The sequence below is a fragment of the Oncorhynchus mykiss genome, chromosome 11 (genome assembly GCF_013265735.2).
Source record: "Oncorhynchus mykiss isolate Arlee chromosome 11, USDA_OmykA_1.1, whole genome shotgun sequence".
NCBI classification, from domain to species: Eukaryota; Metazoa; Chordata; class Actinopteri; order Salmoniformes; family Salmonidae; genus Oncorhynchus; species Oncorhynchus mykiss.
Genome location: NC_048575.1, coordinates 60774688 through 60796968, shown reverse-complemented (window position 1 = coordinate 60796968; position 22281 = coordinate 60774688). Strand labels below are relative to the sequence as shown.

General features: G+C 48.0%; 1 protein-coding gene across 3 annotated transcripts in view; it reads left to right on the top strand.

The window, feature by feature from the left end:
* The window catches only part of LOC110536139 (transforming acidic coiled-coil-containing protein 1), a 36446-nt gene that overhangs the window by 11123 nt on the left and 3042 nt on the right, over window positions 1-22281 (top strand). The window contains exons 1-12 of one of the 3 annotated variants that reach the window (XM_036935995.1): window positions 7381-8191; window positions 11169-11260; window positions 13813-14221; window positions 14504-14539; window positions 15262-15322; window positions 16789-16873; window positions 17591-17643; window positions 21271-21408; window positions 21510-21586; window positions 21734-21777; window positions 21891-22051; window positions 22164-22270. In XM_036935995.1, coding sequence (XP_036791890.1) covers window positions 8076-8191; window positions 11169-11260; window positions 13813-14221; window positions 14504-14539; window positions 15262-15322; window positions 16789-16873; window positions 17591-17643; window positions 21271-21408; window positions 21510-21586; window positions 21734-21777; window positions 21891-22051; window positions 22164-22270 — 1379 coding nt within the window. In that variant the 5' untranslated portion in view covers window positions 7381-8075. Of the gene's footprint in view, window positions 1-7380; window positions 8192-11168; window positions 11261-13812; window positions 14222-14503; window positions 14540-15261; window positions 15323-16788; window positions 16874-17590; window positions 17644-21270; window positions 21409-21509; window positions 21587-21733; window positions 21778-21890; window positions 22052-22163; window positions 22271-22281 lie in introns of those variants that run through there. The other 2 variants (XM_036935997.1, XM_036935996.1) reach the window with 2 other exon arrangements.

Here is a 22281-nt window from a genome sequence, read left to right as displayed (position 1 = left end):
TGTGTATGTGTGTATGTCTGTGTGTGTGTCTGTGTGTGTGTCTGTGTGTGTGTCTGTGTGTGTGTCTGTGTGTGCGCATTTTGTGAGTTATGTAAGCCATCATGAGCACCCTTCAGGCTTGTGGGTGTATGTATTCATGTGTGGTTCATGTTGTGTGTGTGTGTCTGCAGAGATGGGAAAGAGAGAGTTTCCATATGGTTGACAAACCACTATAGAGAGAACAGGTCTGGAGGGTTGTAAGGATGGTTGTTGTCTATTCATGAGAGGAACTAAATGTTTTAGTTGGATTTGTTTTGATGTGACAGATGTAGTAAACTGTAATGATGAGGATAGAAGAGTCAGTGGAACAAATACAGCAGTAGCAAACTGAATGTTGTTCATGTTATAGAGATAGATTGATCTATCTATCTATCTACAGTTGAAGTCAGAAGTTTACATACACTTAGGTTGGAGTCATTGAAACTCGTTTTTCAACCACTCCACAAATTTCTTGTTAAGTCGGTTAGGACATCTGTTTTGTGCATGACAAAAATCATTTTCCCAACAATTCTTTACAGAGAGATTATTTCACTTATAATTCACTGTATCACAATTCCAATGGCTCAGATGTTTACATACACTAAGTTGACTGTGCCTTTAAAACAGCTTGGAAAATTCCAGAAAATGATGTCATGGCTTTAGAAGCTTCTGATAGGCTAATTGACATAATTTGAGTCAATTGGAGGTGTACCTGTGGATGTATTTCAAGGCCTACCTTCACTCAATGCCTCTTTGCTTGACATCATGGGAAAATCAAAAGAAATCAGCTAAAGAAAAATTGTAGTGTCATGTACTGTCATGTTGTGTCTTGTCTCTGTCCTTTCCCTTCACCCTGTCTCCCTCTGCTGGTCATTGTTAGGTTACCTTTTCTCCCCCGCTTTCCCCCAGCTGTTCCTTGTCTCCTCTGACTACCCATTCACCCCGTTTCCCACCTGTTCCCTTTTTCCCTCTGATTAGGTCCCTATATCTCTCTCTGTTTCTGTTCCTGTCCTTGTCGGATTCTTGTTTGTTGTGTTTCATGCCTGAGCCAGACTATCGTCATGTTTGCTGTAACCTTGTCCTGTCCTGTCGGAATCTGCCGGTCTATCTGAGCCTACCTATGTTTGGTTATTAAAGAAGCTCTGTTTAAGTTAGTTCGCTTTTGGGTCCTCATTCACTCACCATAACAGAAGAATCCGACCAAGAATGGACCCAGCGACTTCGGATCCTCTCCACTCAGCCGTCGGGATCCAGGGAGCGATGCTAGGCAGACACGAGCAGGAAGTGTCTGCTGCTCGACATGCCGTTGAGACCCTGGCCACCCAAGTCTCCAACCTCACAGAACAGGTTCACCATCTCCGCCTCGATCCACCGGCCACTTCCAGGGCTTTCGAATCTCCGGAGCCCAGAATCAATAACCCGCCGTGTTACTCTGGGGAGCCCACTGAATGCCGCTCGTTCCTCACCCAGTGTGATATTGTGTTTTCTCTCCAGCCCAACACTTACTCCAGGAGCACTGCTCGTGTCGCCTACGTCATATCTCTCCTTATTGGACGGGCTCGTGAGTGGGGCACGGCAATCTGGGAGGCAAGGGCTGAGTGTACTAACCAGTATCAGGACTTTAAGGAGGAGATGATACGGGTTTTTGATCGATCTGTTTTTGGGGAGGAGGCTTCCAGGGCCCTGTCTTCCCTATGTCAAGGCAATCGATCCATAACAGACTACTCTATTGAGTTTCGCACTCTTGCTGTCTCCAGTGGCTGGAACGAGCCGGCCTTGCTCGCTCGTCTTCTGGAGGGTTTCCGCGCAGAGGTAAAGGATGAGATTCTCTCCCGGGAGGTTCCTTCCAGCGTGGATTCCTTGATTGAACTCGCTATTCGCATTGAGCGACGGGTTGATCTTCGTCACCGAGCTCGTGGAAAGGAGCTCGCGCTCTCCGTCGCCTCCCTCTCCGCATCACTACCATCTTCCTCTGCCGGCTCGGGTGCTGAGCCCATGCAGCTGGGAGGTATCCGCATCTCGACTAAGGAGAGGGAACGGAGAATCACCAACCGCCTCTGTCTCTATTGCGGTTCCGCTGGTCATTTTGTCACTTCATGTCCAGTAAAAGGCCAGAGCTCGTCAGTAAGCGGAGGGCTACTGGTGAGCGCTACTACTCCTGTCTCTCCTTCAAGATCCTGCACTACCTTGTCGGTCCATCTACGCTGGACCGGTTCGTCAGCTTCCTGCAGTGCCTTAATAGACTCTGGGGCGGAGGGCTGTTTTATGGACGAGACCTGGGCTCGGGAACATGACATTCCTCTCAGACAGTTAAAGGAGCCCACGGCCTTGTTCGCCCTGGATGGTAGTCCTCTCCCCAGGATTCAGCGTGAGACGCTACCTTTAACCCTCACTGTTTCTGGTAATCATAGTGAAACCATTTCTTTTTTAATTTTTCGTTCACCTTTTACACCTGTTGTTTTGGGCCATCCCTGGCTAGTTTGTCATAATCCTTCCATTAATTGGTCTAGTAATTCTATCCTCTCCTGGAACGTCTCTTGTCATGTGAAATGTTTAATGTCTGCTATCCCTCCTGTTTCCTCTGTCTCTTCTTCACAGGAGGAGCCTGGTGATTTGACAGGGGTGCCGGAGGAATATCACGATCTGCGCACGGTGTTCAGTCGGTCCAGGGCCACCTCTCTTCCTCCACACCGGTCGTATGATTGTAGTATTGATCTCCTTCCGGGAACCACCCCCCCCCCGGGGTAGACTATACTCTCTGTCGGCTCCCGAACGTAAGGCTCTCGAAGATTATTTGTCTGTAGCTCTTGACGCCGGTACCATAGTCCCCTCCTCCTCTCCCGCCGGAGCAGGGTTTTTTTTTGTCAAGAAGAAGGACGGGTCTCTGCGCCCCTGCATAGATTATCGAGGGCTGAATGACATAACAGTGAAGAATCGTTATCCGCTTCCTCTTATGTCTTCAGCCTTCGAGATCCTGCAGGGAGCCAGGTTTTTCACTAAGTTGGACCTTCGTAACGCTTACCATCTCGTGCGCATCAGGGAGGGGGACGAGTGGAAGACGGCGTTTAACACTCCGTTAGGGCACTTTGAATACCGGGTTCTTCCTTTCGGCCTCGCTAACGCTCCAGCTGTCTTTCAGGCATTAGTCAATGATGTCCTGAGAGACATGCTGAACATCTTTGTTTTCGTTTACCTTGACGATATCCTGATTTTTTCACCGTCACTCCAGATTCATGTTCAGCACGTTCGACGTGTCCTCCAGCGCCTTTTAGAGAATTGTCTTTTTGTGAAGGCTGAGAAGTGCACTTTTCATGCCTCCTCCGTCACATTTCTCGGTTCTGTTATTTCCGCTGAAGGCATTAAGATGGATCCCGCTAAGGTCCAAGCTGTCATTGATTGGCCCGTCCCTAAGTCACGCGTCGAGCTGCAGCGCTTTCTCGGCTTCGCGAACTTCTATCGTCGTTTCATCCGTAATTTCGGTCAGGTGGCAGCTCCTCTCACAGCCCTTACTTCTGTCAAGACGTGCTTTAAGTGGTCCGTTTCCGCCCAGGGAGCTTTTGATCTCCTCAAGAATCGTTTTACATCCGCTCCTATCCTTGTTACACCTGACGTCTCTAGACAGTTCGTTGTCGAGGTTGACGCGTCAGAGGTGGGCGTGGGAGCCATCCTTTCTCAGCGCTCCCTCTCTGACGACAAGGTCCACCCATGCGCGTATTTTTCTCATCGCCTGTCGCCGTCGGAACGTAACTATGATGTGGGTAACCGCGAACTGCTCGCCATCCGGTTAGCCCTAGGCGAATGGCGACAGTGGTTGGAGGGGGCGACCGTTCCTTTTGTCGTTTGGACTGACCATAGGAACCTTGAGTACATCCGTTCTGCCAAACGACTTAATGCGCGTCAGGCGCGTTGGGCGCTGTTTTTCGCTCGTTTCGAGTTCGTGATTTCTTATCGTCCGGGCTCTAAGAACACCAAGCCTGATGCTTTGTCTCGTCTCTTCAGTTCTTCAGTAGCCTCCACTGACCCCGAGGGGATTCTCCCTGAGGGGCGTGTTGTCGGGTTGACTGTCTGGGGAATTGAGAGGCAGGTAAAACAAGCGCTCACTCACACTCCGTCGCCGCGCGCTTGTCCTAGGAACCTTCTTTTCGTTCCCGTTCCTACTCGTCTGGCCGTTCTTCAGTGGGCTCACTCTGCCAAGTTAGCCGGCCACCCTGGCGTTCGGGGTACGCTTGCTTCCATTCGCCAGCGTTTTTGGTGGCCCACCCGGGAGCATGACACGCGTCGTTTCGTGGCTGCTTGTTCGGTCTGCGCGCAGACTAAGTCCGGTAACTCTCCTCCTGCCGGCCGTCTCAGGCCGCTTCCCATTCCCTCTCGACCGTGGTCTCACATCGCCTTAGATTTTGTCACCGGACTGCCTTCGTCAGCGGGGAAGACTGTTATTCTTACGGTTGTCGATAGGTTCTCTAAGGCGGCTCATTTCATTCCCCTTGCTAAGCTTCCTTCTGCTAAAGAGACGGCACAAATCATCATCGAGAATGTTTTCAGAATTCATGGCCTTCCGTCAGACGTCGTTTCGGACAGAGGTCCGCAATTCACGTCTCAATTTTGGAGGGAGTTTTGCCGTTTGATTGGGGCTTCCGTCAGTCTCTCTTCCGGCTTTCACCCCCAGTCTAACGGTCAAGCAGAACGGGCCAATCAGACTATTGGTCGCATCTTACGCAGTCTTTCTTTTCGTAACCCTGCGTCTTGGTCAGAACAGCTCCCCTGGGCTGAATACGCCCACAACTCGCTTCCTTCGTCTGCGACCGGGCTATCTCCTTTTCAGAGTAGCCTCGGGTACCAGCCTCCGCTGTTCTCATCTCAGTTCGCCGAGTCCAGCGTCCCCTCCGCTCAGGCTTTTGTCCAACGTTGCGAGCGCACCTGGAAGAGGGTCAGGTCTGCACTTTGCCGTTATAGGACGCAGACTGTGAGGGCTGCTAATAAGCGTAGAACTAAGAGTCCTAGATATTGTCGCGGTCAGAGAGTTTGGCTCTCCACTCAGAACCTTCCCCTTAAGACGGCTTCTCGCAAGTTGACCCCGCGGTTCATTGGTCCGTTCCGTATTTCTCGGGTCATTAATCCTGTCGCAGTTCGACTTCTTCTTCCGCGATACCTTCGTCGCGTCCACCCGGTCTTCCATGTCTCCTGCATCAAGCCCGTCCTTCGCGCCCCCGCTCGTCTTCCCCCCCCCCCCCCCCCATCCTTGTCGAGGGCGCACCCATCTACAGGGTCCGTAGAATTTTGGACATGCGTCCTCGGGGCCGTGGTCACCAGTACCTCGTAGATTGGGAGGGGTACGGTCCTGAGGAGAGGAGTTGGGTTCCCTCTCGGGACGTGCTGGACCGTGCGCTGATCGAGGATTTCCTCCGTTGCCGCCAGGTTTCCTCCTCGAGTGCGCCAGGAGGCGCTCGGTGAGTGGGGGGGTACTGTCATGTACTGTCATGTTGTGTCTTGTCTCTGTCCTTTCCCTTCACCCTGTCTCCCTCTGCTGGTCGTTGTTAGGTTACCTTTTCTCCCCCGCTTTCCCCCAGCTGTTCCTTGTCTCCTCTGACTACCCATTCACCCCGTTTCCCACCTGTTCCCTTTTTCCCTCTGATTAGGTCCCTATATCTCTCTCTGTTTCTGTTCCTGTCCTTGTCGGATTCTTGTTTGTTGTGTTTCATGCCTGAGCCAGACTATCGTCATGTTTGCTGTAACCTTGTCCTGTCCTGTCGGAATCTGCCGGTCTATCTGAGCCTACCTATGTTTGGTTATTAAAGAAGCTCTGTTTAAGTTAGTTCGCTTTTGGGTCCTCATTCACTCACCATAACATGTAGACCTCCACAAGTCTGGTTCATCCTTGGGAGCAATTTCCAAATGCCTGAAGGTACCACGCTTATCTGTACAAACAATAGTATGCAAGTATAAACACCATGGGACCATGCAGCCATCATACCGCTCAGGAAGGAGCGCGTTCTGTCTCCTAGAGATGAGCGTACTTTGGTGCGAAATGTGCAAATCAATCCCAGAACAACAGCAAAGGATTTTGTGAAGATGCTGGAGGAAACAGGTACAAAAGTATCCATATCCACAGTAAAATGAGTCCTATATCGACATAACCTGAAAGGCCGCTCAGCAAGGAAGAAGCCACTGCTCCAAAACCGCCATAAAAAAGCCAGACTATGGTTTGCAACTGCACATGGGGGCAAAGATCGTACTATTTGGAGAAATGTCCTCTGGTCTGATGAAACAAAAATAGAACTGTTTGGCCATAATGACCATCGTTATGTTTGGAGGAAAAAGGGGGAGGCTTGCAAGCCGAAGAACACCATCCCAACCGTGAAGCACGGAGGTGGCAGCATCATGTTGTGGGGGTGCTTTGCTGCAGGAGGGACTGGTGCACTTCACAAATAGATGGCATCATGAGGAATTGAAAATTATATGGATATATTGAAGCAACATCTCAAGACATCACTCAGGAAGTTAAAGCTTGTTCGCAAATGGGTCTTCCAAATTGACAATGACCCCAAGCATACTTCCAAAGTTGTGGCAAAATGGCAACAAAGTCAATGTATTGGAGAGGCCATAACAAAGCCCTGACCTCAATCTTATAGAACATTTGTCGGCAGAACTGAAAAAGCGTGTGCGAGCAAGGAGGCCTACAAACTCGACTCAGTTACAGGAGCTCTGTCAGGAGGAATAGGCCAACGTTCACCCAACTTATTGTGGGAAGCTTGTGGAAGGCTACCCGAAACGTTTGACCCAAGTTAAACTATTTAAAGGCAACGCTACCAAATACTAATTGAGTGTATGTAAACTTCTGACCCACTGGGAAAGTGATTTAAGAAATAATAGCTTAAATAAATAATTCAGAGATTTTTACTATGATTAAATGTCAGGAATTGTGAAAAACTGAGTTTAAATGTATTTGGCTAAAGTGTATGTAAACTTCCGACATCAACTCTATCTATCTAACTCTCTATCTATATTGTGTCTGGTCAGGTCTGACAGAAACATGTGTACAACCTGTCGTCCTACTGTAGCTGTGTTAGGTGTCTTCCTCTCTCCTCCTTCTCCTCCTCTCCCTTCTTCCTCCCTCTCTTTCCCACTCCTTGGGACACTAGGGATCTACCACTCTGTGTAAACAGTCAGCTGACTCTTAAAAATCCAACGGCTCTTTTGAAACAGGAAACTTGCTCCCTTCCTTCTCTCACCCCCTTCCTTCTACCCTCCCTCTCTTCTCCCTCCTCTCACAACATGCCTCTCTCCATTTCACAATAGAACAGCCTGAGAGAGATGGGGGAAGGGGTGGAGGGCTAGGCAAACTCTCTTTGGGTGGGAGTGAGAGCAGACGAGGGAGGGAGCGGGGAGAGGAAAGAGGAGGGAGCAGTCTGGCAGCCAGCTGATTGCTGGTCTAGCATTCAGAGTTGGAGCGGAGGATAGAGAGAGGCAGAGAGAAACCGAGAGAGGCAGAGGAAGAAGAGAAGAGGCTACTGATGCTACATTAATCTGTAATCTGACAGAGAGTCAGAAACCAACAGCGTCATCACAGAACTGTCAGCCTCTGTCACAGTTTGTTCCGGAAATCAACAATGTAAAAGAGCAGGCTGGGAAACTAGAGCAAGAGGAGGAAGTGAAGAGAGAAGAGAGAAACGAGAGATGCCATAAAACCAACATCCTCTCAAAGAGAAAGAACACACACAACAGCTCAAAGAGAGAGCTAGACAGAAGGAGAAGAGAGAGAGGTAAACATACTCTGTGGTGAGTCACTCCTCCTCCCCCTCTCCTTTCCTTTCCGCTCCTCTCCTCTGGTGTGTTGATGCTGATGCACAGAGGAGCAGCAGAGTCCGATCCAGAACACTAGCTGAAGACGAGAACTGGACTCTGTGTGGGAGTAGCAGAACCGACAATTGAACTGTAGAACCATCAGGTTACCAGAACTAGAACCAGGAGTATCATCAGAGCCAGAGCGGTGGAACCGTACCCAAAGGGTGGGGTACTGTATAAAGGAGTGGTAGTGGACCTGGTGTGTCTCAATAAAGATGTCCTGGGGGTCTCTGCTGTCTCCGGTCCAGTGGGCCAAATGGACCTGGTCAGCTGTACGGGGAGGAGGGGAGGAGGAGGACGGAGGGCCCAGAACCAAGGATGAAGGGGGAAAGTAAGTAGGCTACAGGTGTGTGTGTGTGTGTGTGATGCCTGTCTGGCACACGAGCGAGGGAGAGGAGAGACATTGTGTGTGTACACGTGCAGAGAGATTATCAGCAGACTGAAGTAACCTGTCCGGATGACTGGGGTGAATTTTCTGTTATTATTCATACAGATAGAGAGAGAGAGAAAGAGAGGAGGGAGAGGGCAGAAACCTAGAGGGAAGGAGAGAGAGGCAGAAACCTAGAGGGAAGGAGAGAGAGACAGAAACCTAAAGGGAAGGAGAGAGAGAGAGAAAGAGAGGAGGGAGAGGGCAGAAACCTAGAGGGAAGGAGAGAGAGAGAGAAAGAGAGGAGGGAGAGGGCAGAAACCTAGAGGGAAGGAGAGAGAGGCAGAAACCTAGAGGGAAGGAGAGGGAGGCAGAAACCTAGAGGGAAGGAGAGGCAGAAACCTAGAGGGAGAGAGGCAGTAAAAGACAGAGAGAAAGAGAGTCAGAAAGAGAAAGAGGGAGATGTGATGTGATGTTGTTTTGACGTGGTCTCTTGTTCTCTTGTCTGGCACACGAGCGAGGGAGAGGAGAGACAATGTGTGTGTACACGTGCAGAGAGATTATCAGCAGACTGAAGTAACCTGTCCGGATGACTGGGGTGAATTTTCTGTTATTATTCATACAGACAGAGAGAGAGAGAAAGAGGGGAGGGAGAGGGCAGAAACCTAGAGGGAAGGAGAGAGAGGCAGAAACCTAGAGGGAAGGAGAGAGAGACAGAAACCTAAAGGGAAGGAGAGAGAGATAGAAATAGAGGAGGGAGAGGGCAGAAACCTAGAGGGAAGGAGAGAGAGAGAGAAAGAGGAGGGAGAGGGCAGAAACCTAGAGGGAAGGAGAGAGAGGCAGAAACCTAGAGGGAAGGAGAGAGAGGCAGAAACCTAGAGGGAAGGAGAGGCAGAAACCTAGAGGGAGAGAGGCAGTAAATGACAGAGAGAAAGAGAGTCAGAAAGAGAAAGAGGGAGATGTGATGTGATGTTGTTTTGACGTGGTCTCTTGTTCTTTGCTGCCGCTCTGCGTAACCGTGATTAGATCATGTTGTCATGTCTAAAAGCAGGTGACCACTCATACACACTCAGACACCCCCTCCTTCCTTCTGGTAAAACTGTTTTTGTAGGTACTGTAGCTCTATTTGCGTTCTTATGGGACAACAAATAATCTGTCTGCTTTCATAATATGTCTGTCTGTGAGAGAGGGCCAGGAAGAGAGGGTTGGTGGAAGGTTAGGGAAGGTTGGAGGAGGGTTGGGGGAAGGGAGGTTGAGCTTTCTAAAGATGTGGGATTTTTTTGTGCCAGTTTCTAGTTTCCAAGTAACTGTCCAAGATCTCAGTGTAGAGGCCATCGCTGGGACTGATTGTCTGGGCCTGCTTTGTGTGTGTGTTTTTTAAGGATTACCTCTGTGTGGTTTAGATGTGATGTGTGTGATATATAGAGAGAGAGGGAGGGAGGGCTGTCTGTCTGTGTTTCAGGAGTGTCTTTGTTCCCCTGAGCTGTTTTTCATTAGTGTGTGGACGGTCTGATGTGCATTTAAGTGCCTGGGAAAACACACACACACACACCCATCTCTGGGTCCCAGACACCAGGCCCAGACTTATTTCCAAGCTGTGTGTGTGTGGACATGTTTAACTATTCTTGTGGGGACCAGATGTCCCCACAAGAATAGTAAACAGACCAACATTTGACCAACTGGGGACATTTTGTTGGTCCCCACAAGGTCAAATGCTGTTCCTATGGGGTTTAGGAGTAAGGTTAGAATTAGTGTTAGGGTTCGAATTAGGTTTAGGGTTAGGAGCTAGGGTTAGTGTTAGGGTTAGGTTTTTGGGTTAGGGTTAGAGTACAGGTTAAGGTTAGAGTTAGGGTCAGGGGGTTAGGGAAAATAGGACTTTGAATGGGGACTGAATTGTGTGTCCCCACAAGGTTAGCTATACAAGACTCTGTGTGTGTGTGAGAGAGTGAAAGAGACCGAGAGAGAGAAAGTGGAAGAGAGCGAGAGACTGCGACACAGTCTGTCCTTGTGTATTGAGGACACGTTGGCAGGATGAGGAGGAGGCTAGTGGAAGCAGGTGGCCAGGCAGGGTTCCCCTTCCTCCCTCTTTCCCTTTCCTCCCCCTTTACTTATCTTACTGTGACACTCCTTATAAACTCCATTGGCGGGCTGTTGAAGGAGCCATACAGAGCAGCAGGTGGTACACTAACATGACAGGATATGACATCATAGAGAAGGTATGACCTCACTCCACCAGACGTCCTGAAAGTTCCAAGGAAATAGATCAGTGTACTGACCTGTAATCCCTCTCTCTCTCTCTCTCTCTCTCTCTCTCTCTCTCTCTCTCTCTCTCTCTCTCGCTGTCTCTCTCTCTCTCTCTCTCTCTCTCTCTCTCTCTCTCTCTCGCTGTCTCTCTCTCTCTCGCTGTCTCTCTCTCTCTCTCTCTCTCTCTCTCTCTCTCTCTCTCTCTCTCTCTCTCTCTCTCTCTCTCTCTCTCTCGCTGTCTCTCTCTCTCTCTCTCTCTCTCGCTGTCTCTCTCTCTCTCTCGCTGTCTCTCTCTCTCTCTCTCTCGCTGTCTCGCTCTCTCTCTCTCTCTCTCTCTCGCTGTCTCTCTCTCTCGCTGTCTCTTTCTCTCGCTGTCTCTCTCTCTCTCTCTCTCTCTCTCTCTCTCTCTCTCTCTCTCTCTCGCTGTCTCTCTCTCTCTCTCTCTCTCTCTCTCTCTCTCTCTCTCTCTCTCTCTCGCTGTCTCTCTCTCTCTCTCTCTCGCTGTCTCTCTCTCTCGCTGTCTCTTTCTCTCGCTGTCGCTCTCTCTCTCGCTGTCTCTTTCTCTCGCTGTCTCTCTCTCTCTCGCTGTCTCTCTCTCTCTCTCTCTCTCTCTCTCTCTCTGTCTCTCTCTCTCTCTCTCTCTCTCTCTCGCTGTCTCTCTCTCTCGCTGTCTCTCTCTCTCGCTGTCTCTCTCTAGTTCAGATTCAGAAGGGAACTTTGAGACTCCAGTGGCGGAATCTCCAGGTCTGCAGAATGACCTGACCCAGCTGGATAACTCTGCCGACAAAGGTGAGACTCCATCCTCAGCTCACAAATTGACAGATGGCCGCTGGTCATAAGCTAGTCTATTATTGCTCAGTAATGCCACAGAGACCAATAAAGACAACTCTTTTTTGGGTCAGTGGCAACAACATAAACGAGAGTGCCCCTCTAACAAACACACACACACAGACGCATGCACGCACACACACACACACACACACACACACACACACACACACACACACACACACACACACACACACACACACACACACACACACCAAACGTACATCCCACACGGGTCATATGAAACAGATCATGTGTTGTTGACCATTGTGGAGTTTGTAGACACACAATGTTCTCCTATTAAAATGAACTGCTCTGTGGCGTCTTGGACCGGATTAGTTGATTTTGTTTTGGATTCATTATCCTATATCTAGACACAATGCAATCAGAAGATGGCATTCTATGATCCAAATGTACTACATCTCTGTCTCTGTAGACAATAACAACCCCTCCTCTTATAGAACAGCAGCCAATCACATGCTGCTTGTGTATATTTGGGTTAGTGCCCTAAATAAAACATTCACTGAGAGACAATTCAGTCTGGAGGAATAATCACAGTCTACTTGACTACGTCACCTCAGGGAGCAATCTACATGGTAACAACAACACTAGATGTCTGATGTCTGCCCACATAAAAAAATAGTATACTATGGTTGAATACAATAGTATTCACTGTAGTGTTTTTGTGGACTTTACTGTAATATACTGTACTATTTACAGTTTACTATAGTAGAAGTACTGCAGTAAGAAAAATAATAGTATATACTATAGTAATTACAGTAGTGGTTTTGCAGACTGTAGTATTTACTACAGTATACTACAACATTATATAGTAAGTACTACACATGATCGAGGCATACTACAGTGTGTAGTATAGTATTCTACAGTATACTATAAGGAACGTTTCTTCGTTCTGACAGAGCATACATTTGGGATTGTCATGACTCTGTATTACACATCCACAGAGGGCAGTTTAACTGTGACATGTTATTGATATCTCTGAGAAAGGACAATTGAAAGATGATCTGACACACCCTATCTCTCTGAGAAAGAGAGAGCAATATCACAAGGGTGTGTGTCTGTGTGTCTGTGTGTGTTGGCGTGCGTGTGTGGATGGCTGTGTAGTCTCATTGTTCTGTGTTCCTGAAATCTGCTGGATTTCTCTGTAACAGCGAGATCACTGTACAGCAGTATGAGTCTGCAACCCTGATGCGCACGCACACGTGCACGCACACACACACACGTAATAACCCAAGGACACTGACTTGTGTCTGTAGAGCTGCATGTATCCCAACGTTAATGAGACATGCAGGACATAGTGGCAGGACTGCTCAGCGATGCATTCTCTCTGAAGCCTAACCCCTCAAATGTGGTTGACAGGGGCCTGGGCTAGAGCCCCTCTCAGCCCAGACTGGAATGAGCAGCCCCGGCCCCCAGAGAACAGAAGCACATCAGGGGCCTGGGCTAGAGCCCCTCTCAGCCCAGACTGGAATGAGCAGCCCCAGCACCCAGAAGTATGTTAGCAGCTGGGCTGAACATGTACTCAAACCACGACTGTATTACTGTGTGTGTGTGTGTGTGTGTGTGTGTGTGTGTGTGTGTGTGTGTGTGTGTGTGTGTGTGTGTGTGTGTGTGTGTGTGTGTGTGTGTGTGTGTGTGTGTATCAGTGTTTGCTTTTGACGAGGTGTTTGTTGACACAGGGATCATTGTAAGGTACCATTCTTAGCATTCTAGAAGTGAGGAGCCATTGTGAGTGTTCTAACAGGAAGTGAGAGGATATTCAAACATACCTCAGTCCATACATGCTTTTAAATAGCCATGAACTGAGGCGGTGGGGCTGCAGTGGTCTGAGTCACTGTAGGGTTTAAAGATGAGACACCATACGTCCCAAATGTCACCCTATATAGTGCACTATGTAGGGAATAGGGTGCCATTTGGTATACATACACCCAATGCCCCATCCTATTCCAGAGATGTTTTCCACCCTGCGCACTGGGGACTGAGGATCACTCCCACACATTTTATGAATGTGTTTTACAGCAAGAATTTAAATGCAGAGATGTTTCTGAGAATGGGAGAGTGCCCCACAGTCACATCTAATAGTAATTACACAGGAAGCTCTTACAGCCCAGGGTCACTGTGTCCTTGGTGGAGAGAACGCTGGCAGGAAATCTGTAACACATTAAGGGAGAGAGACTAACACACACATAGACACACAGAGATGCACGCACGCACACACACAAAAAGAGAGAAGAGGACAAACGTCATGCTTTTCTCGATAACATGACAGCAGATTTACCTCTTGGAGAGAGAGGGAATAGGCTTTACAAGAAAAGATAAGCTATAGAGGGATTAGTGAAGAGAGTGTGAGAGAGAGATGTACACTTTCTGTAGTATATTATCTGAAACAAGATACAGAGAAATCTAAAAATGATATCCCTGAAAAAAACTTTTGAAGAAAGGTTGCTGTCTTGCTTGTCTCCAGCGTGAGATACTGACTCTCCTCTCTGCAGCCCTCACCAGAGATGACGGACAGCTGACGCCCCGTGCCTTCCTGGACAGGAACTCCAATCAGGATGTTTATCCCGCCTCCCTCCAGGAAGTCCAGGATGCCCTGAACAACCTCAATAGCCCCTCCCCCTCCCAGAGCAGAGCAGGTTTGAACCAGAACCTGAACCTGATGTTTACCTCCAGACCTGGAGAAGATGGTCTCTCCCCGTCCCCTCTGCCTCAGCCCCGCACCCTACGCCCCCCCTCGCTCCCCGTCCACAACCCCCCCGTCCCCGCTGAGTTTGAGGATCTCGCTCCTATGACCTCTGACCCCAATGGCAACATCAACTCTCACCCCAACAGCCTGACTCCTGAAATGGACAGACCAGAGGACCCAGACAGACAGTCACCTAGGAAGAGCACAGGCATCACGTGAGTAACACTCTTATAAGACATCTTATCTTACAGTATCTTGTGTTGCAGTCCTAACACCCTCCCCTTCTGGTTTAAGGAACCAAACTAACCATCCTGGCTCTACCAGTACAGTTCCCTGCCTGACCACTTAGCATAAAATCACATGATCTTATCGCTCCCTTCCTCAACCAATCTTCCCCCCTCCCCTCCCCTCCACTCCGCTCTCCCCCCTACCCACTCTCCTGTCTCCCCCATACTCTGTCCTGACCTGTCTCTGAGTCTCTTTCTGTGTGGCATCAGGACCGCTGAGCAGGTCCGTTTCCTCTGTATGACGCTGTAAGTACTGTTTACTGTATGTCTCTGTAGGCCCTCCACTAGGCCTCAACCACATCCCCAGACTCTGTCTCCACCTGCCCAGTTGAGCTACCTCTCCCCCTGCCTGTTCCTCTCCCTGCCCCCCATGCATGTTCTCCTACACCACAATCCTACAGAGAGCAGCCCTGGTCCGCACTCTCTACTGCAGTCTCAGGTTGTTGCAGTCATCATCTTCTCCCAGGCGGGGCTAGTCAATTACATCATCTACCTTACCTCAATACCGAGAAAAAGAGAGAGGTGACCTCATAATACTCTACAGCAATTTCACAGATACTCTCTGTATAAGCATAGGCATGCTCTGTGCTGTGGTTTGGTGACCCTGCTCTTATTCTATTAGGCAACAGCCTGTCATCTGCTTTCTGCTGCAATTGAGCAGTTTAGCAGCAGACGCACAGAGCAACGCAACAGAGAGAGCACAGAATGAGGGCTGATTTCAAAGCCTGCTTTCTCTTGTATTTCCTCTGCTTTTATCCTACCGTACTCTCTCTCTATGCTCAGTACATTGATTCAGTCTCACACAGTCTCATACCACAGGAATCCTATACATTTAGGTCTAGCTGCTTCCCCTGACACTCAAACACACACACACACACACACACACGGTCGGTGGGTCAGCCTACAAGCTGGGTAGGGTTAGCGTTAGGATTGGTCTCAGTAGCTCTGACCTCAGTGCTTGTCTTCAGGAACTCCTGTAAAGTGAAGAAGCTGGACAACCAGACTCCATTACAGAACACCTGCGGACAGGTAAGGGTTCATGTTCTTTACCAGCTCCTCAAACAGGAAATGCTTCACTTGCCTCCTTTACTCATAAAGACAGCAAACTTTATTTACGTTTAAAATAATGTTTTTCAAATAAATGTGTGTATATTGCTGTCCTTGGCTATCATTGTATTACATATGCATGCGTGTGTGCGTGCGTGTGTGTGTGTGTGTAATGTAGTGTTATAGTGTTTTCCACTGCAATTTCTCTGTGTATCTGACCGTGACCCTGGTTAACCTGGCCATTCCTCTCTGAGAGACTGAGCCGTTCCATCAGTATACACAAGCCCTGTCCTCTACTCTACCTCAGCCCTCAGTATACCTCAGCCCTGTCCTCTACTCTACCTCAGCCCTCAGTATACCTCAGCCCTGTCCTCTACTCTACCTCAGCCCTCAGTATACCTCAGCCCTGTCCTCTACTCTACCTCAGCCCTGTCCTCTACTCTACCTCAGCCCTGTCCTCTACTCTACCTCAGCCCTCAGTATACATCAGCCCTGTCCTCTACTCTACCTCAGCCCTCAGTATACATCAGCCCTGTCCTCTACTCTACCTCAGCCCTCAGTATACATCAGCCCTGTCCTCTACTCTACCTCAGCCCTCAGTATACATCAGCCCTGTCCTCTACTCTACCTCAGCCCTCAGTATACCTCAGCCCTGTCCTCTACTCTACCTCAGCCCTCAGTATACCTCAGCCCTGTCCTCTACTCTACCTCAGCCCTCAGTATACATCAGCCCTGTCCTCTACTCTACCTCAGCCCTCAGTATACCTCAGCCCTGTCCTCTACTCTACCTCAGCCCTCAGTATACCTCAGCCCTGTCCTCTACTCTACCTCAGCCCTCAGTATACCTCAGCCCTGTCCTCTACTCTACCTCAGCCCTCAGTATACCTCAGCCCTGTCCTCTACTCTACCTCAGCCCTCAGTATACCTCAGCCCTGTCCTCTACTCTACCTCAGCCCTCAGTATACATCAGCCCTGTCCTCTACTCTACCTCAGCCCTCAGTATACATCAGTCCTGTCCTCTACTCTACCTCAGCCCTCAGTATACATCAGCCCTGTCCTCTACTCTACCTCAGCCCTCAGTATACATCAGCCCTGTCCTCTACTCTACCTCAGCCCTCAGTATACATCAGCCCTGTCCTCTAGTCTACCTCAGCCCTCAGTATACATCAGCCCTGTCCTCTACTCTACCTCAGCCCTCAGTATACATCAGTCCTGTCCTCTACTCTACCTCAGCCCTCAGTATACATCAGCCCTGTCCTCAACTCTACCTCAGCCCTCAGTATACATCAGCCCTGTCCTCTACTCTACCTCAGCCCTCAGTATACATCAGCCCTGTCCTCTACTCTACCTCAGCCCTCAGTATACATCAGCCCTGCTTTGGCACAGCACCAGGGAGCAAAGGGAGACAGCCCCATTAAACAGATTAAAATGTCCCTGTCTGTCTGTAGGAGAATGACCACGGCGAGGGCCACGCCACAGATGAGGAGAAGCTAGCCAGCACAGCAGGAGTCAGAGCAGACAGAGATCACAACGGTGAGTGGGGGTTGAGGGGATCAGACACTCCCAAACATCAGTGTCTGTGTGAACTCATGTGTTTGTTAATCAATGTCACAGGGAAGGTCATGGTTGTTTTTCATAGAGCCCCGCAGGAACAGTTATCAATTAGTAACTCATTGTCAACATCCACAAAAGCTTCATTGGATCCAAGGAATCTGTATGAGTGTTCCTAAGTTCCTGTGCTCTGATCTGGGCTCCCTCCCCTCCCTCAGCGCAACCACTAGTGTAGGCTGTATGAGTCATGTAGCTTGCTGTTTTGTATGACTGGTGGGTCTGTGTGCTTATGAGCCCAACAGCAGAACCCCAGCAGTGTGACAGGAAGTAGACAGACTGTACCAGATCAATAGTCCCTCAGGCTGCATGTAACACACTTCTACTGTAGCTCTCTTCTGTTGATCTGAGTTGACCTTATTGTCTGTTCTAATTTGCTCTGCTCTGTTCAGTTCTTCTCTGTCTAGTCTGGGGAGATGTATACAGTAGATTCTATCTGTCAACTCACAGATTTATTATGAGACAGAATTGTGTCATCATGCCCTCTGTGCTGCAGGCATACACTGCCCCCTTCTGGTCAGGCAGCAGCAGTAGCACATGGCGCTCCCAGTGACTGGAGTCAGAATAGAATAGTTCCTTATGAGAATACAGTGTGGGATATTTCACACAGATATTTTTGTGACATTTCATTTTCTCTCCCAGGGACAGAACTGAGTGTGTCAGGCAGATCAGAGGAGTCAGACTGCTGTTCTATGGTGAGTACCACAAAATGCCTTGTTAATAGCCCACAGAAAGCTTGGCCTACTTCAGAGACCAAGGACCTAGTGATGGTTCCATCAAAATCATGTGATTTCCCTGGTGACTACTAGATGGAGACATTAGTGAGCAGACGTGTCCTCAGAACACATTATGTCACTGTAGTTAGGAGGGTTAGTCAATTACTTAATCACCATCCCATCTAGCTGATCTTGGCCCATCATTATTATCATCATGTTTCTAGTGGATTAGAGCTGTGTTGACAGTGATGTTGAGGAGCTAGTGCTATTGTACCTGGTTGTCTGGGATGGTGATGGTGACTGGCTTCATTGGTCTACCCACCCGGTGCTTAACAGTGCTCTGTTTCCCACTACAGTACAGTACAGTACCATGGTAGCTTTACTCCCACACTGTACATGAACTGACCACGAGCTCCTCAGCCTGTCATCATCTCCAGCTCATCAGGTGATAGAGGGATTGAGATTACCAGACCCATAGGATTAGTATATGACTGAGTTATAATCCAGGGAAGGACAACAGGAGGGTGAGGGTTGAGGGGTAGGGCGAGAGAAAGAGATGAAGTAACCACTCTTAACTCTGCCACTGAGGAACAAGACCTCAAGTTCAAACTACCATCTCCCTCTCAGGCTGTGTTTAGACAGGCAGCCCAATTCAGTTTTTTTTCTTCACTAATTGACTAATCAGATGAGCTCTGAAAAATATCTGATGTGATTGGTCAAAGGACCAATTAGTGGGAAAACGATCAGAATTGGGCTGCCTGTGTAAACAGCCTCAGAGCTCCTGTGCACCAGGCTGATGAAGGTAGGGCCAATACAGAGATGTCTTTGTACGACTCTGAATGGAGGAGATGAGAATATCACCACAACCCTCCAATAAACACTATATTGCATTGGACTATAATCACTTTATTATTGAGTGAAACACGCAGATGGAAATGACCTATAAACAGTTTGAACCTGCCACACACCACACTGACATTGTGACTAAATCAGGATTAGGGTCACGTTAATCTAACATCCAGTCAGGAATTTATGGAACTCCTCTCCTGCTCTTTAATTTATTCTTATTTACAATGACGGCCTACCAAAAGGCCTCCTGTGGGGACAGGGCTGGGAGTAAAAATTAAAAATATATAAATATAGGACAAAACACACATCACGACGAGACAACACAACACTACATAAAGAGAGACCTAAGGCAGCAACACAGCATGGTAGCAACACAACATGGTAGCAGCACAAAACATGGTACAAACATTATTGAGCACCGACAACAGCACAAAGGGGAATAAGGTAGAGACAACAATGCATCACACAAAGCAGCCACAACTGTCAGTAAGAGTGTCCATGATTGAGTCTTTGAATGAAGAGATAAAACTGTCCAGTTAGAGTGTTTGTTGCAGCTCGTTCCAGTCGCTAGCTGCAGCGAACTGAAAAGACGAGCGACCCAGGGATGTGTGTGCTTTGGGGACATTCAACAGAATGTGACTGGCAGAATGGGTGTTGTATGTGGAGGATGAAGGTTTCAGTATATATCTCAGATGGGGGTGAGAGAGGCCTAATAGGGTTTTATAAATAAGCATCAACCAGTGGGTCTTGCGACAGCTATACAGAGATGACCAGTTTACAGAGGAGTATAGAGTGCAGTGATGTGTCCTATAAGGAGCATTGGTGGAAAATCTGATGGCCGAATGGTAAAGAACATCTAGCCTCTTGAGAGCACCCTTACCTGCTGATCTATAGATTATGTCTCCGTAATCTAGCATGGGTAGGATTGTCATCTAAATCAGGGTTAGTTTGGCAGCTGGGGTGAAAGAGGAGCGATTACAATAGAGGAAACCAAGTCTAGATTCAACTTTAGCCTGCAGCATTGATATGTGCTGAGAGAAGGACAGTGTACCGTCTAGCCATACTCCCAAGTACTTGTATGAGGTGACTACCTCAAGGTCTAAACCCTCGGAGGTAGTAATCACACCTGTGGGGACAGGGGCATTCATCTTACCAAACCACACCTCTGTTTTGGAGGTGTTCAGAACAAGGTTAAGGGTAGAGAAAGCTTGTTGGACACTAAGAAAGCTTTGTTGTAGAGCATTTAACACAAAATCCAGGGTGGGGCCAGCTGAGTATAAGACTGTATCATCTGCATATACAGAAGTCGGAAGATTACATACACCTTAGCCAAATACATCTAAACTCAGTTTTTCACAATTCCTGATATTTAATCCTATTTTAAAAAATCATTGTCTTAGGTCAGTTAGGATCACCACTTTATTTTAAGAATGTGAAATGTCAGAATAATAATAGAGAGAATCATTTGTTTCAGCTTTTAATTCTTTCATCACATTCCCAGTGGGTCAGAAGTTTACATACACTCAATTAGTATTTGGTAGCATTGCCTTTAAATTGTTTAACTTGGGTCAAACGTTTTGGGTAGCCTTCCACAAGCTTTTTCAGTTCTGCCCACAAATGTTCTATAAGATTGAGGTCAGGGCTTTGTGATGGCCACTCCAATACCTTGACTTTGTTGTCCTTAAGCCATTTTGCCACAACTTTGGAAGTATGCTTGGGGTCATTGTCCAATTGGAAGACCTATTTGCGACCAAGCTTTAACTTCCTGACTGATATCTTGAGATGTTGCTTGAATATATCCACATAATTTTCCTCCCTCATGATGCCATCTATTTTGTGAAGTGCACCAGTCCCTCCTGCAGCAAAGCACCCCCACAACATGATGCTGCCACCCCCGTGCTTCACGGTTGGGATGGTGTTCTTCAGATTGCAAGCCTCCCCCTTTTTCCACCAAACATAACAATGGTCATTATGGCCAAACAATTCAATTTTTGTTTCATCAGACCAGAGGACATTTCTCCAAATAGTACGATCTTTGTCCCCATGTGCAGTTACAAACCGTAGTCTGGCATTTTTATGGTGGTTTTTAGAGCTTTTGTACCTGTTTCCTCCAGCATCTTCACAAGGTCCTTTGCTGTTGTTCTGGGATTGATTTGCACTTTTCGCACCAAAGCACGTTCATCTCTAGGAGACAGAACGCGTCTCCTTCCTGAGCGGTATGACAGCTGCGGGGTCCCATGGTGTTTATACTTGCGTACTATTGTTTGTACAGATGAACGTGGTACCTTCAGGCGTTTGGAAATTTCTCCCAAGGATGAACCAGACTTGTGGAGGTCTACAATATTTTTTCTGAAGTATTGGCTAATTTCTTTTGATTTTCCCATGATGTCAAGCAAAGAGGCACTGAGTGTGAAGGTAGGCCTTGAAATACATCCACAGGCGTACCTCCAATTGACTCAAATTATGTCAATTTGCCTATCAGAAGCTTCTAAAGCCATGACATTTTCTGGGATTTTCCAAGCTGTTTAAAGGCACAGTCAACTTAGTGTATGTAAACATCTGAGAAACTGGAATTGTGATACAGTGAATTATAAGTGAAATAATCTGTCTGTAAACAATTGTTGGAAAAATTACTGTATTTGATGTAGATGTATTTGAATTAGATGTATTTGTATGTAAACTTCCGACTTCAACTCTAAATTGATGAGAGTGCCTCCTACTGCCCGAGCTATGTTGTTGACACCTATGTTTCTGCAGTATGAGGACACCTGCCAGCTGAAGAACGCCAAGCTGGGAGGAAGTGACACGGAGAAGAAGACAGGAAGTGAGGTTCTAGACTCGATTTGCATCAGCGAGGCAGAGAAGACGACTGTTCTCACCCTCATCAGAGGGGAGGTAAGTTAAACAACAGACCACACATGCATGCACGTGTACACACACACACACACACACACACACACACAGGGTAACATAGTAATAACTGTCTCCTGTGCCAGATCATCACTAAGGAGATGGAGGCCAATGACTGGAGGAGGAAGTATGAGGACAGCAGACAGGAAGTCATGGAGATGAGGTACTGTAGGCCAATTCACATGTACCATTCTGTTACCATTCACCTCAACTATACTGTGAGGCTAGTAATGACGTGATGTGTGCTGAGCAGTGAACAGACTGATTTTTAGCTAATCAAGATTCATAAGTAGTCATTCCTCTCTCACAGAAAGATAGTGGCAGAGTATGAGAAGACCATCGCCCAGATGATTGGTGAGTGGCTTAGGTCAACCAAACCTCTTCAAACATTCCTCTACATAAATGTAGTGGTGGCCTCAATGCACGGAATCATAAAATGACCTGTCTGTGTGACCTCTCTCTGTCAGAGGACCAACAGCGCAACACCATGAGCTCCCAGAAGTCTTTGCAAGCTGTAAGCATGGAGAAGGAGTCGGCGCTAACAGACCTGAACTCAGTAGAGCGCTCGCTGTCCGGTATGTTCCGCCGCTACGAGAACATGAAGAGCACCCTGGACGGCTTTAAGAAGGTTAGGGGTCTGAGTTCAGGGATCACGAACAGTCTGACCTTACTACGATTAGTCTTTGAGCTCATATATTAGTTATGTGTAACATTGTGGTTCTACTATTATGTGCATGTAGAATGAGGAGGTGTTGAAGAAGTGTGCTCAGGAGTATCTGGCCAGAGTCAAGCAGGAGGAGCAGAGATACCAGACTCTCAAACTCCACGCCGAGGAGAAGCTAGACAAGTATGATTACA